This window comes from Dipodomys merriami, unplaced genomic scaffold, assembly GCF_024711535.1.
Source record: "Dipodomys merriami isolate MVZ:Mamm:240054 unplaced genomic scaffold, mDipMer1.0.p SCAF_81, whole genome shotgun sequence".
In the NCBI taxonomy this organism is placed as follows: domain Eukaryota; kingdom Metazoa; phylum Chordata; class Mammalia; order Rodentia; family Heteromyidae; genus Dipodomys; species Dipodomys merriami.
Genome location: NW_027206413.1, coordinates 174798 through 190128, shown reverse-complemented (window position 1 = coordinate 190128; position 15331 = coordinate 174798). Strand labels below are relative to the sequence as shown.

The 15331-nt window shown below is 60.6% G+C and overlaps 2 protein-coding genes across 7 annotated transcripts in view; one reads left to right on the top strand and one right to left on the bottom strand.

Annotated features, from left to right (window-relative positions):
* The window catches only part of LOC138819732 (uncharacterized protein C1orf105-like), a 31733-nt gene that overhangs the window by 6724 nt on the left and 9678 nt on the right, over positions 1-15331 (top strand). For all 6 annotated transcript variants that reach the window (XR_011369589.1, XR_011369590.1, XM_070011284.1 and 3 more), the window contains exons 2-4: positions 4676-4761; positions 7569-7650; positions 11475-11546. Coding sequence is in view for 4 of the 6 variants with exons in the window: in XM_070011284.1 (XP_069867385.1) it covers positions 4676-4761; positions 7569-7650; positions 11475-11546 (240 nt within the window). In the remaining 2 variants the exon portion in view is untranslated. The remainder of the gene's footprint in view (positions 1-4675; positions 4762-7568; positions 7651-11474; positions 11547-15331) is intronic.
* On the bottom strand, positions 256-3070 carry LOC138819675 (phosphatidylinositol N-acetylglucosaminyltransferase subunit C). Its single transcript, XM_070011169.1, has 2 exons — positions 2953-3070; positions 256-1593 (listed from the first exon to the last, which is right to left on the bottom strand). The coding sequence occupies exon 2, from the start codon at positions 1385-1387 to the stop codon at positions 491-493; it is 897 nt and encodes a 298-aa protein (XP_069867270.1). The 5' UTR covers positions 1388-1593; positions 2953-3070; the 3' UTR covers positions 256-490.

The window sequence follows — 15331 nt, the reverse complement described above, 5'->3', positions numbered from 1 at the left end:
TACACATTTCCTAAGCACGAAACAGACACTCTGAGTCAAGGTTAAGTGGCTATTATTCTATGGCCTTGGGCGAGGGAACTGGAGACAGCACCCTGAGTTCTAAGATTTGAACTAGAAACCTAAGAACCTGCACACACAAAAAGGTAGAGAAATACACACACACACACACACACACACACGCACACACACACTTATTCTCTTCATAACTCGTCTGCCTGCCTCTGGCTTTCAGAAAAATTGAGACAACTTAGTGGGTATGTTGTTGTTGTTTTTAATAAATAGAAACCACTTCATTTGTTACAGCAGATAACTCAAGAGGGCACTAGAAAAGTTCTCCATCTACAAGCCTTGGGTTAACGTTTTCCTTCTGATCTCTTGTCTCACCCATATTAACCTGGTGCTTCCAGAATGGAACCCTGCCTTCAGATGTTATTCTGGTTAGGATGGGAGTCTGACAGCTTGCTTTAATCATGTAGAGGAGGTGCTTAACTTAGCTGAGGAACCTGGACAAGTCCTCTTTGATTTCAGCCTCATCCCAGGGCCCGTGAATGTTTTCCTTAAGAAGCTGCAGGCGAATGAGGTAGAAAGGGCAGAGACAGGAGATGGAGATCAGCAGAAGGGCAAAGAGCACAGCTCCCACACCGCTAATGGAGAGCAGGCCCCCGAGAGCCGAAAGTGCGAAAAGCAGGGTGACCCCCACGTAGCTGCGGGGGGTGAAGGCCTTCAGTTTCTTTTGTAACATGGGCCACAGGGCAAAAATCTGGATAGCAAAGGTGACCATGATGAAGGCATGCAGAGACCGGGGCAGCCGGGAGGCCAGGCAGACGGAGGCAAAGATGGCCATGTTCAGAGACAGTGTGCTGGACACAATGGCAGCGTTGGCCCCGTAATCAAAGAAGATGAGGTGGCCTAGCAGCATGAAGACGGACATGGCGTAGACAGTGTCTGTGCTAACGGACTCCGTCAGGGTCTTCAGCACCGGGGAGAACCCGTAGGTGAAGGTGACGAAGACCAGGGCACTCTTGAGGTCATCCCAGCGGGTCCGCCCACTCCTCCTCCGACCATCGCCTCCGTCCACCAGGTCAAACAGGACGTAGCCGACGACCGAAGACGCCAAGCCCGTCCCGAAGAGCCAGTGGGGAGCCAGCAGACCCTCATCCATGTACCACCAGATAACCACAAAAACACAGACGCTGCAAAGCTGCTGCACCACCACACTGGACTCAAACACCACTGCCCAGTATTGGTACTTGCGGGCATAGATGTTTTTCTGGAGCTCTTCCAGGAACCGCCGGTCCACATAGTTATCAGGGAAGGGCTGCCGCTCGTATAAGACCTTCTGCCACCGGACCTCCGTGGTGTGGGTTTCAGCTTTGTCACACATCATCGTATCCTCTCCCTCACAAATCACGCCAGCAGGGCTCCCTCGGAGAGGCCCACAGGGCTCTAGTTCTTTGTGAAGATCTGAAATAAGACCTCGCCGGCAGTTCCTGCAGGGAACTGTACTGACCTTTCCCTGTTCACAAGGCGGCAACCCGGCGCGGCCTGCGAAGCGAAGGGTTTCTTCTGGGGTAGGACGCCACAGCCACGTTCCTAGAAAGAGAGGCTTGTGAGGACAGCCGAGGGGTGAGCAGCAAGGGCCAGCTCCGATCACTAAAGAACACCACTCGGGTGACCACTCGGGTGACCCACTAAAGAACACCACTCGGGTGACCACTCGGGTGACCCACTAAAGAACACCACTCGGGTGACCACTCGGGTGACCCACTAAAGAACACCACCCGGGTGACCACTCGGGTGACCCACATGGCGTTTTCAGAGCTGTTTCCTCATCGAGGTGCGGCCTGGTGAGCCAGGGCTGCCCCCCCGCCAGGGCCCCAGCCCCCATCCCTAGCCCCCATCCCTGTCCCTTATCCCCCATCTCAGTCCCGTCCCCCATCCCTGTCCCCATCCCCCATCCCGTCCCCGTCCCCCATCCCCGTCCCGCCACCCATCCCTGTCCCCCATCCCCCATCCCGTCCCCATCCCCATCCCGTCCCCATCCCATCCCCATCCCATCCCCATCCCCATCCCGTCCCCATCCCATCCCCATCCCATCCCCATCCCCATCCCCATCCCATCCCCATCCCATCCCCATCCCCATCCCGTCCCCATCCCATCCCCATCCCGTCCTCATCCCGTCCCCATCCCATCCCCATCCCGTCCTCATCCCCATCCCGTCCCCCATCCCGTCCCCGTCCCCATCCCCGTCCCCGTCCCATCCCGTCCCCGTCCCTGTCCCCATCCCGTCCCCATCCCGTCCCCATCCCCATCCCCGTCCCATCCCGTCCCCTCTCCCCGTCCCCCCCCTGTCCCGTCCCGTCCCCCCCGTCCCGCCCCGGCCTGGCCCGCTCCCCGTCCCCATCCCGTCCCCGTCCCTGTCCCCATCCCCATCCCGTCCCGTCCCCGTCCCCATCCCGTCCCCCTCCCATCCCGTCCCCATCCCGTCCCCGTCCCCATCCCATCCCCATCCCCGTCCCATCCCGTCCCCATCCCGTCCCCATCCCATCCCCATCCCCATCCCCGTCCCATCCCGTCCCCATCCCGTCCCCGTCCCTGTCCCCATCCCCGTCCCATCCCGTCCCCTCTCCCCGTCCCCCCCCCCGTCCCGTCCCGTCCCCCCCTCCCGCCCCTCCCGCCCCCCCCGCCCCGCCCCGGCCCGGCCCGGCCCCGCTCCCCCGCGGGCGCCCGCAGCGGCTCCAGGGCTTTGGCCCGACGCCGAGGCCGCGGCGGCGCCAGGCCCGGGCGGAGGGGCTGCTCAGCGCCGGCGCCGCCGTCCTCCCCGGGCCGGGACCGCGCGGGGTGGGAGGCCGGGCGGACCCCGGAGGCCGACCGCCCGACGCCCGCCCCACGGCGGCGGGGCCCGGCCGGGGAGACCCGGCCCGGCGGGGCGTCCCCGGGCCTCCGACTCACCCTCGGGCGCTCGGCCGCTGCAGCGCCGCCGGCCCTCACCCGGCCTCGGGCCTGGGGGAATGGCAGCCACCCGGAACCCTCCGCCGCGCCTGCCCGGCGACCGCGGCCGGAAGGGTCTGGCAGCCCACCTCCTTCCGCTTCCGGGCTGCGGGGCGCGGCGACGGTAGCCGGACAGCTTCCGGCCCCTGCGCCAGTCGGCGGCTAGAGCGCCCCCGCCCTCCGCGAAGGCCGCCGCCGCCCCCTGCTGGCCGCCCCCCGCCGCCGCCCCCTGCTGGCCGCCCCCCGCCGCCCCCCGCCGCCCCCCGCCGCCGCCCCCCGCCGCCCCCCGCCGCCCCCCGCCGCCCCCCGCCGCCCCCCGCCGCCCCCCGCCGCCGCCCCCCGCCGCCCCCCGCCGCCCCCCGCCGCCCCCCGCCGCCGCCCCCCGCCGCCGCCCCCCGCCGACGCCCTCGCCGACGCCCGATCGTCCGCCGCGGCTCCGCGCCCGGAGAAGCGGGCAGCAGAGGGCGCCGGGCTGGGGCCGCGCTGAGGCCGGCGGGGAGCGGGGCGGGGCCGCCCGCGTGGGCGCCGCGGTCGGGACGGGCCGTCCTCGGGTCCGGACCCCGCAGCCCCCCGGGACCCCCGACCCCGCAGCCCCCCCCGGGACCCCCGACCCCGCAGCCCCCCCGGGACCCCCGACCCCGCAGCCCCCTCCGAGAGCCCCGACCCCGCAGCCCCCTCCGAGAGCCCCGACCCCGCAGACCCCCGGGACCCCCGACCCCGCAGCCCTCCTCCGGGACCCCCGACCCCGCAGCCCTCCTCCGGGATCCCCGGTCCGCAGTCCTCCCGCCCCATCCTCCGCCCCCAGCCCCGCGGGCCGTCCTGGGGAGGGGGGAGAGAGGGGCTCTGCGGTGGCACGGTCACCGGGAAGGTCACCGGGGAGGTCACCGGGAAGGTCACCGGGAAGGTCACCGGGGAGGTCACCGGGAAGGTCACCGGGGTGGTCACCAGGATGGTCACCGGGGAGGTCACCAGGATGGTCACGGGATGGTCACCGGGGTGGTCACGGGGAGGTCACGGGATGGTCACCGGGGAGGTCACCGGGATGGTCACCGGGATGGTCACCGGGGAGGTCACCGGGATGGTCACCGGGGAGGTCACCGGGATGGTCACCGGGGAGGTCACCGGGATGGTCACCGGGGTGGTCACGGGGAGGTCACGGGAAGGTCACCGGGGAGGTCACCGGGGAGGTCACGGGATGGTCACGGGATGGTCACGGGGTGGTCACCGGGGAGGTCACCGGGGAGGTCACCGGGGAGGTCACGGGGTGGTCACCGGGGAGGTCACCGGGATGGTCACCGGGGAGGTCACCGGGATGGTCACGGGATGGTCACGGGGTGGTCACCGGGGAGGTCACCGGGGAGGTCACCGGGGAGGTCACGGGGTGGTCACGGGGTGGTCACCGGGAAGGTCACCAGGGAGGTCACCGGAGGTCACCGGGATGGTCACGGGGTGGTCACGGGGATGGTCACCGGGGAGGTCACGGGATGGTCACGGGGTGGTCACCGGGGAGGTCATCGGGAAGGTCACCGGGGAGGTCATCGGGAAGGTCACCGGAGGTCACCGGGGAGGTCACGGGCCGGGCTTCCCGGGCGGCTGAGGTCCGAGGACGGCGGTTCAAGGCCGCCCGGCGGGAGCCCGGGGTTGGGACCGGGGCTCTGCCGACCCCTCTCCCGTCTCTCCTCAGGCTTCCGTCCCAAAGTTCGAGAAGGTTCCGTGGCTTAGTGAAGCGAGCATCATGAACAAGCCGCTGGTGCTCAGCCTCCCGAAGAGGTAATGGCGGCCCGAGCCAGCGTGCGGGACCCGGGACCCGAGCGGGGAACGTGCGGGACCAGCCAGGCGCCCAGACAGGAACCCACGTCTGCCGGAGGTGGAGCCCGGCCGTGCCCCCCTCGCCACCGCTCAGGAAGCCCCGAGGCCCGCGCATGGACCCCCCAGGGCTCCCCCTCCTCCCCTGCCCAGTGGGAAGGTTTCAGGCTCCGGCCTCACAGAGCAGCAGCTGCCCGGCCCACCCCGGCCCACCCTGCTCACCCCGCTCACCCGGCCCACCCCCGGCCCACCCCGGCCACCCCCGGCCACCCCGGCCCACCCCCGGCCCACCCCGGCCCACCCCCGGTCCACCCCGGCCACCCCGGCCACCCCGGCCACCCCCGGCCCACCCCGGCCCACCCCCGGCCCACCCCGGCCCACCCTGCTCACCCCGCTCACCCGGCCCACCCCCGGCCCACCCCGGCCACCCCCGGCCACCCCCGCCACCCCCGGCCCACCCCCGGCCACCCCGGCCCACCCCCGGCCCACCCCGGCCCACCCTGCTCACCCCGCTCACCCGGCCCACCCCCGGCCCACCCCGGCCCACCCCGGCCCACCCCGGCCACCCCCGGCCACCCCGGCCCACCCCCGGCCCACCCCGGCCCACCCCGGCCCACCCCGGGCCACCCCGGCCACCCCGGCCCACCCCCGGCCCACCCCGGCCCACCCCCGGGCCACCCCGGCCACCCCCGGCCACCCCGGCCCACCCCGGCCCACCCCGGCCCACCCCGGCCCACCCCGGCCACCCCGGCCCACCCCCGGCCCACCCCGGCCCACCCTGGCCACCCCGGCCACCCCGGCCCACCCCGGCCCAGTGTGGAGGCGCTGGCCTCGACTTCACCAGCCCCACGAAACCCTCAGGGTTTTCCCATCAAACAGGACAGTTTGTAACTGAGGGGCGAGGTCAGCGTCGCTGCTCCTGTGGGAAGTAACCAGGCTTCCTCCTCACCTTCATGAACTGTTTCCTGCTCTGGGGAAACAGGAGAAAGTGAGGGTCGGGTATGGGGGGAAGAGGAAGAGGAAAGGCCGGGGTGGTTCCACTGTCTGGCTCCTGCAGCAGGGCACCAGCCTCGCTCTACAGTCAGTGGACACTGGGGTGCTGGGAGCCGCGGCCTCGAACCCACGGGCACCGCAGCTCCCGTTCACTTCCAACCTGGCCATCCACAGCAAGCAGGGAGTGGGGGGATAGTTTTTTCCCCCAACTGAACACTTAAGTTAGTCACAAAGAAAAGGCAGTGAGTTCTACTCATGATGGTGCTGGACGGATCTGGGAGCCGGGACTGACCTCACCCGCAGTGGGAGGAGGAGGCCGGAGCAGAGCGTTTGGAAAGGGAAAGGGTGAAGTTTCCAGTCAGGCAGAATTAGGAGCCCCCCATTTGTCCAAAGCGCTGGGTTCCGAGCTATTTATTCTTGGCCAAGCCTTTCCCCAAGAGGAGGATGGGGTGGGGGTGCGGGTGGGGGTGCGGGTGCGGGTGGAGGTGCGGGTGGGGGTGCGGGCGCTCTCAAGGTGCTCAGAATATCCTGTTGCCTTAGGCAAGTCTGTCTAGCAGAATGATGTGGCAAAGATTAGGAGGAGCAGTGGAACAAGCCCCTCAGGTCCCAAGGGTGGGCGCTTTTTGGGGCTGAAGCAGGTCTGAGTTTACCCCTGGGTCCTTCTGGGTGGCGTTTGGTCACGGGACCTGTGTGTGGAGAGGAGCCGAGTCAGATCTGCCTCGGGGTCCCAGGGCCCAGGACACAGGAAACCAATGCTTCGGGAGCACCAGCCTTTGGCATATGCCTTTGGCATGCCTTTGCTTTAAATGACAGTGGCACAATGAGACCCTTCATCCTTGGAAAGAAGTGTTCTTGGCACACCCACCACAGCCCACACTGCATTTCTTGGCTGGCACACACACACACACACACACACACACACACACACACACACACACACACACACACGGTGTGATCACCAGCCCTTCCCCAACCCCAGGCCTTGGCCTCTACACACACATACACACACACACACACACACACACACACACACACACACACACACACGGTGTGATCACCAGCCCTTCCCCAACCCCAGGCCTTGGCCTCTACACACACATACACACACACACACACACACACACACACACACACGGTGTGATCACCAGCCCTTCCCCAACCCCAGGCCTTGGCCTCTACACACACATACACACACACACACACACACACACACACACACACACACACGGTGTGATCACCAGCCCTTCCCCAACCCCAGGCCTTGGCCTCTACACACACATACACACACACACACACACACACACACACACACACACACGGTGTGATCACCAGCCCTTCCCCAACCCCAGGCCTTGGCCTCTACCCCGGAATAAAGCAAAGCCCACAAGCCATGCGGCTGGCGACCCTGTGAAGCAAACTCCTGTCGTCCCTGACGCATCTCTGTGTCACTTGCTAACTGGAAAGAATGTTCCATGGGGGGAGACACTGTTGGGGGATTCGGCCAGGCATGGAAAGGGGGACCTGTTCACCATCCACACCACCGAGAGCCCTGGGCTGCGGGTGTCTCCGGCGCGTCCTTCCCACCCGTTCGCTCTGCGGCCATCCAGGAGGGGCGCTGCTCAGCTGGACACAAACAGGACAGAGAAGCCAAGGGGACTTAGGAGGCCAAAGCCCCAGAGCTGCAGGGGAAGTGGAGGAGAGGACCGGCCCGAAGGGACTCTTGCTGCTCCCGGGAACCAGCATCTGCGTTTCTAACGTCGGCTTGCTTTGATTTTCAGATCCCCTCATTTCTCTGCCACTTCCTTCAGGAAGAACCTGGGCTTGCCAATTCTGTTTCAAGTTCCCAGTGACTTATGGAAGGTACTCATTTTTGTTCCTTAATTAAAGCAAAGTGATTGGCTGACCGGGAGCAAGCATCCTCCTGCCCGCCCCCCTCCCCCCCCCCCCCCCCCCCCCCGTCACCAGTAGAGACATGGACGCCCCCGCCCCCATTCTCAGTGCTTCACCTGCCAAGTCCATAGAACTAGGAATAAAGAAAGAGGGCTGGACACTTCAAAAAGGCACACTAGAAATGCCCAAAGACCAGCCATTGCTTTTCAACTGGCACTAGGTGAGTCTTAGTTTCTAGGGGGTCTCTAACTCCCTTTCCAGCCTTCCCATCTTCCGCAAACAAGTCCCCACACCTGTGCAATTTCACACTCATTGCGGAAACCAACACTGATTGGCTGCAGCCTGACCCCAGACCCACACCTGTGTGGCCAAGGCTCCTGTGATTCTTAAAACACCCCTCCCCCAACCCCTCACCCCCGGGGCAGAGAAAGAAAGAACACCTGGCCACAGGCCCAGAAAACATTGCAGGCCCTCCTGGGCTGCTGGGGCTGGGGCTGGGGCCTGGGACGGGGCTCTCGGCTCTCTCAGTGCCTGGCGCAGGGCCTCGTGGGTAGTAAGAGTCCAGCCACTGGGGACCAGGACTGCAGGAGCCCCGATGCCGGCCTAGGACCTGTGCTGAGCCCTTTTGCTGTGCTCTGACCAGTGCGGGGCTGAGGAAGCCAGCGGGAGCCAGGGCAGCTGGGAGGAGGTTCGGGAGGAAGGGGGAGGCCCGGCACCTCGTCCTTCCCCAGTGCAAGTGCTGGGGGGGGGGGTGGAGAAAGCAAGATGGGCCCTGGGGTGGGGAAGAACACCAGCACCCAGCCCGGGAGCTGGGGCGCTCAGGGAGCACGGATGTGCGGAGGCCGGGGGCAGCAGACGCGTGGGCACTAGACCGTCCCGAGAGCAGCAGCGTCTCACTGGGTAGAGCGCCAGGAGTCCACGCCGGTGCCGCTTCATCAGCCCCACAAAGGCCACGGTGAAACGCGCCCAGCCGCCCCCAGCGCCTGCTCTCCCCGGGCCGGTTGGCCTCTGTGCCCGACGAGGGCACCCGCCGGGCAGCAGCTCAGCTGGGGCCAGGTGAGGGAGAGAACCATAACCGCCAGCTGGCTAGCTAGCAGGCCTTGGCCTTGCGTGGCCGCAGTCCTGGGACGGGCCAGCAGAGGGAGCCAGAGCCAGAGCTCCCAAAGGCCTGGCACCTGGGAGGGCAGAGGCCCCCGGGCCCAGCCAGTCCTCCTGCCACGGGCACCCCACCCTGCTCCCTGCACACCAGACACACGGAGGAGGAACCGGGGACTTGGTTCTCAGACCCAGGCATTGCCCAGGGGCCTGCTGGGAACACGTGCAAGCCAGGAGGCAAATAAGTAAGGGCTCAGCCCGCAGCTGCTGCTTTCCAGAGAAGTGTCAAGCCCTGCCTCTCGGGGGTGGAATGCACGGGGGCTTCCTATCTGTTCCTTTCGCCCCTAAGCAGAGACTTGCCAAGAAGCCGCCACCTGCCCACAGGCAGTCAGAGGCCAGGAGCCTGGGTGTGGGTGCAAAGGTCCTGCCACCTGACCCTCTTCACGGTCACGGGTCAAAGGGCAGCACTGAGAACTCTCACATCACATCCCCGGTGCCCTTCCGCCTCGCCCTCTGGATAACACAGGTGTACAGGCCCTGGGCACAGCATTTCCTGATAGACAGACAGACGGATGGAGCATGGGCTCAGCGGCATGTCAGGGAGAGGGAGAACATCTCGCAAATGAGGTCTACCCACCTCGCGGAGGCCGGGCACCAGTGACTCTCACCTGTAATCCCACAAGACTGAGATTTGGGGATTGCAGTTCGAAACCAACCCCGCCAGACACATCCATGAGACTCTTAATGAGTCAGAAGTGGACGTGTGGCTCAAGGAGAGCCCTAACCTTGAGCCAAGGGAGAATGAGAAGCCTAGAATTCAAGCCCCAGTACTGGCCAGAAGTGGAGCAGAACAAAAACCAACCATAAAAAGCATCCCTCACGTGAGCATTTGCCGCAGAGGCGTTGTCTTCAGGCATTTCCAGGCAGTGAGACTGGTGAGAGAGAAGGAAATGTCCAGCTGTTGTGGGGTTGTTGTGCCAAGATGTGATGTAGCAGTCCAGGGCCGGGGGAGCTGGGGACCAGAGCAGCGGACCAGCCGCTCCCAAGGCCACCCGGGCCTCACCCCTTCCAGCCTCTCTGATCTGACTTTATTATAGCTCTGATCTCCGGAGTCAGAACAAAGAACATCATTTATTTTGCTTCGAGCAGAGGTATGGCCAAAAAAAAAGGCCTTGGCTGCAAAGATGGTGCAGTAGCAGAGTCGAGCTGGGAAAATGTATCGGATGGTGACTCCTGCTTTCCCACCACCAAGAACGCGTGGTCTTAATCCTTTCTCAGTCGCTCCATCTTTTTCCTGTGTATCAGGGGTCTTTAAGTCACTGCGCCAAGCAGTTGGCATTCGACAAAGCAGCGAGTGAACACCACGCCACAGTCTCGCCACGGCCGCGCCACGGTCTCACCACGGCCGCGCCACGGTCTCACCACGGCCACGCCACAGTGGCCCGCCTCCTCGGCATCCCACCCAGCCTCACATTCAGTGTCACAGGCTGCCCTTGCAATTGCTTTTCCCGCATTCCCCCGCTTCTTCTCTTCGTTGGTCTACCCCTCCCCTCGACCACGCTCCACCCCTCGTGTTCATCTTGTTTACTTTGATTTTGCTATCTACGGAACTTCAGTGACTGCATCTGAATAAATTTGCACAGCACGCAGTGTGTTCACTTATATGCTCGCAAACTAATTCTAGCCTCTGCAGAAAACACCCCTGGGCCTGACTTTCTTCACGTAAAATTTCCAAGCCTTTTCATCTCTTTGCTAACGATGCAGTGTCATTCTTCTTTGTAACACATGAGGAAAATTCCACAGAGTTTCTATCCCACGTTTTCCTGAGCCCGTGCTCCACATGTGTGCTCTGGAGCCCTCTCACCCCTGATCAGAAATAGTTAGACAGAAAGGCGTGTTACAGTGGGAGGAGAGGGCTCCCCATTCTTCTACTGGGGCGTGTGTGCGCGCACGCGCATGCGTGTGTGTATGTGTGCCAGTACTGGGGCTTGAGCTCGGTCTGGGTGCTGTCTGTCAGCTTTTTCACTGAAACCTGCTGCTCCTCTACTATGGAGCCACACCTTCACTTCTGGCTTTTGGCTGGTTAATGGAGATCAAAGTCACGTGCACTTGCTTTGAACCTGGGTCCTCAGCTCTCGGACTTCTGAGAAGCTAGGGTTACAGCGTGAGCCACGGGCACCTAGTCTCTGTGTAGCTGGGCCACACTTCCTTCCAGAAAGGGAAGCTCCAGTTCTGCCTGTCGCTCCAGTTCTGCCTGTAGCTTGAGGCTTAGCAGTCGCGAGGCACGGAAGGCCCTGTGCGGCCGGACCAGGCTCTGACAACCTGATGCCCAGCCAGAGTTTAAAGCAGAAGAGAGAATGGCCTTGGGCAGGGTGTGGAAGAGAAGTCTTTGTTCGCCCAGAGGCCTTCAGAGGCCTTGGGGGCCTTGGGTGGAGCTTCTGTGTCAAATGGGGCAGGCGTGGCACCTGCTCGCATAGTCGCATGGCTGCCAGCCCGGTACCCGGCTGGGAAGCCGGAATGCCCACTAGAGCCCGCCCCCAGCTGTTCAAGGCCCGGACTGCCGGTCAGGCCCTCTGAACCCTGCCGCAGCCCTCCAGCCTCGAGATGGCTGAGACGGAGGGAAACCTGTTACCCTCTCACTGTTATCATCGCTCCAGGCACCTCCCCCTTTGCTCACCTGCATCTGCTTTTCTTCTCAGGACAAGAACCAGAACAATGTCATGCTGCTCAGAAGAAAGCCGCTGTGTCCTGCGTGTCAAGAAATAAAAATGGTAGGCAAAGGGGTAACAGAAGTGGGCATGCACACCACAGGGGGCAGCCTCCCGGAGCCCTGGAGGCTGCAGATGAGGAACCGTTGCCCTCAGCTGACACAAGACAGTAACATTTTCCCGTCCCAATAAGCCAGAGTGAACCAAGGTAGGCAGGATAGAGGGGAGATGAGCCACTTTGTTTGGGGTTCTGAGTAACTCCAACTTTGTGGATGGTGCAGAAGCTCTGCAGCCTCTCCCTTCCTCTTTTTTTTTGGGGGGGGTGGGGGTCCGGTCGTGGGGCCTGAACTCTGGCCTGGGCGCTGTCCCTCAGCTCTTCAGCTCAAGGCGAGCGCTCTACCACTTGAGCCACAGCGCCACTTCCGGCTTTTTTCTTTTTGCTTATGTGGTGCTGAGGAATTGAACCCAGGGCCTCATGCATGCAAGGCAAGCGCTCTACCACTGAGCCACCTTCCCAGCCCTCACCCTTCCTCTTAATTTCTCCCTAACTTGTAACAGTGCACACACACTCACACGCTCACCATCAAGAAACAAGAACCTTAATCTTTGGTTTCATCATGAGTTCAACTAGAAAGAAAAGCTGCAGAAGGATTTCCCGTCATTTGTAGCACGTGGGATTATCATTGGACATGGATTACCTGTAATTCGTGGTGGGGAATGGTGGAAGAGCATTAGAAAAATAAAGCAAGCCAGAGAGTGGAGGAAACAAAGACAGGCCTCTCCCCCCCCCCCCCCAGAGGTGCGGGAGAAAGAGGCCGGGTCCCAGGAGGGCTGCTCGGCCGGGTCCCATGGGAATGGGGGCTGACCTGAGGATCAGGGCTGGCTTAGGGTGGTGTCGGGGTCAGGGCAACCATCCAGAGGGGGTTAAGAATAATTTAGTTACCTGGTGAAGTTTGGGGAGGGGTGGAGAGGGGCCTCCTCCTATCGGATACCCTGTGTTCCTCCTTTGGCTGACAGAGGAAAAGCAAAGGAAAAGCAAAGCTGGAGAGACTCCTCCCCAGCTCCTGGCAAAGGCGTTGGGCTACTAGGATAGGGAAGAAGCAGCCACGTTGTGGCATTCGTTGTTGGAGCGGGACTGGAAATTGAAGGGAAACTCCTTGCAGGGCTGCCCCTGAATGCTTGCACGGAGCTCACGTCTCCTCGCCAGAGCCTCAGTGCTCAGAACCAGCACTGGCTGAAGTGCGGCTGGAACTGGCATCTCAACAGACACAATTCCTGGGCTCATCCTCAGCGCGGGCTGGCCCCAGGGCCGAGCTGGTGCACTTGGGACTTCAGCAGCTCCTGTCTCTGGAGACCTGACTGTCACCTTCGCCCTGGCCCGGGCCGACAGGAGCTGTGGCCTGGCCATCGCCACACGACTCTCGTGCTGCGGGGCCTAGTGGGAGGGCGCAGAGTTGTAGACACACAAGCATGGAACACCCCCCGTGTCTGCCGTCACACTTGGAGATCCTCCGGCCAGATGCACCATGACCCTCCTTCCTCGCCACAAAGACTGGGGAGGACAGAAACTATTTCTAGACCTAGAAGGAAACTTCCCCAGCCTCTGTGAAAAACACCTGTGCCAACGCGTACATCGTGAACGCGGAGGCGAAGCGACGTCCCTGAAGCCAAGACTAAGACGAGGATGCCCGCACCGCCCACTCACAGTCAGCATTGTGCTGTGAACGCTGGCGGACAGGAGCTCAGGCAAGGAAAAAACCGCATTTCCGAGAAAGAGGTAAAACGATACACATCGGCAAGTGACACAACCTCACGTACAGAGTCTGTCCTGGCTAGAGCAGAGCCATCAGGGTCGCAGGATCAGTATACCAACACCAATGCATTCTATCTATTCACAATAAACAATGCAAAAGAGAGATGAAGAAGATCATCCCATTAACAATATCACCAAAAACATTTGATTAATAAAGTTCACAAAAGTTCAGGATGTCCATCCAAGAACCACAAAATGTTATCGAAAGAAGTTAAAGAAGACCTAAGTGAATGAAGACCTAAATTGAAATGCTTGATATTGTAAAGATCCATTGATTATTGATCAATTACGCATCAAATGCATGTAAGATTCGACACAATCTCTCAGGTGTGTCAGTCAGTGTGTCAGGTGCTTACATGTGTAATCCTAACTATTCGGGAGGTTGAGATCAGGGAGTTCAAGTTTAAAATCCAGCCAGGGCATATACACAAGAGCCCCACTCAATCAATACCTGGGCTCGGGAAGATGGCTCAGTGGTAGAGTGCCAGCCTACCATGCAGGAAGCCCTGGGTTCAATTCCTCAGTGCATATACACAGAAAAAGCCAGAAGTGGCGCTGTAGCTCAAGTGGTAGAGTGCTAGCCTCGGGCAAAAGAAGCTCAGGGACAGCGCCCAGGCCCTGGGTTCTAGCCCCAGCACTGGCAAAAAAAAAAAGAATACCTGTGTGCAGTGCATATGTCTGTCGTCCCAGCTACAACAGGAAGCGTGAAACGAGTGGCCACAGTCCAGTCAAGAGCCCAGCACCTCCACAAACACCCAAAACCGTTTCAAAATAACCGTGGAAAATAAGGCTGGAGGCATGGCTTAATGGGAGAGCACCTGCCTAGCACTCACAAAAACTTGAATTCAAACCCCAGTACCAAAATAAGGCATCTTTTGTAAATACTGATGAACAGATTTTAAAACTCATGTGAAAGAGGAGGGGAGGGAGGGAAGGTAGAAAGGGTAGGGGAGGAAGGAAAGAGAAGGAAAGGAAGGAAGGAAGGAAGAAAGGAAGGGAAGGAGAAAGGGAGGGAGGAAGGAAGGAAGGAAGGAAGGAAGGAAGGAAGCAAGCAAGCAAGGAAGGAAGCAAGCAAGGAAGGAAGGAAGAGAAGGCAGAGAAGGGAGACATAATTAACCTATACAGTATGTCAAATGGATCTTGCAGACATTTCTAGAACATTTCATCTAGCAGTTGAAAAATACACATTCTTCTTATCAGCACATTATTTCTACGTTTGTGGATGGGAAGAATTGATATTGTTAAAATGTCCATACTCCCCACAGTGATCTATGGGTCCAATCCAATCTCTCAATTCTTCACAGAACTAGAGAAAATAATTCTACAATTCATTTGGAATCACAAAAGACCCTGAATGTCTAAAGCAATCTTGAGCAAAAGAATAAAGCTGGAGGTATCACACTGCTTGACTTCAAAACATACTTACAAAGCTACAGTAATCAAAACAGCAAGATACTGGCCTAAGAACAGGCAAACAGACCAATGGCATAGAATGGCGTAAATGCCTCATGGATTTACAATCAGTTGATTTGCAACAAAGGCACCACAAATATACACTGGAGAAAAGATGCTTCTTCTATAAATAGTCCTGGGAAAACTGTCTACTCTGGAGACTGAAACTTGACCATCGTCTCTTACCTTATAAAAAAGAAAGTCAACATAGATCACAGACCTCAATGTAAGTCATGAAACTACAAGAATACTCAGAACTGTTTCAAGGCATCTGTACAGATAGGGAGTTTAATAAGACCTTCAAAGAAAGCAAACCAAAACCCGAATAGGGGACTGGGGATGGAGCTCAGGGGGAGAGCACATTTGCTTCGCACCCATGAGGCTCTGGGTTCAATTCCTAGCAACCCCCACCCCACACACACCCCACACACATAAACTAATTTGAAAGTGGAGCTGTGGCTCAAGTGGTAGGGCGCACCTTGAGCACAAAGGCTCAGAGAAGGCCCTAGTTCAAGCCCCAAGCCCAACAGAAAAAAGAAACACACACAGAGAATTGGTAAGTGGGATTATGTGACTCTAGAAG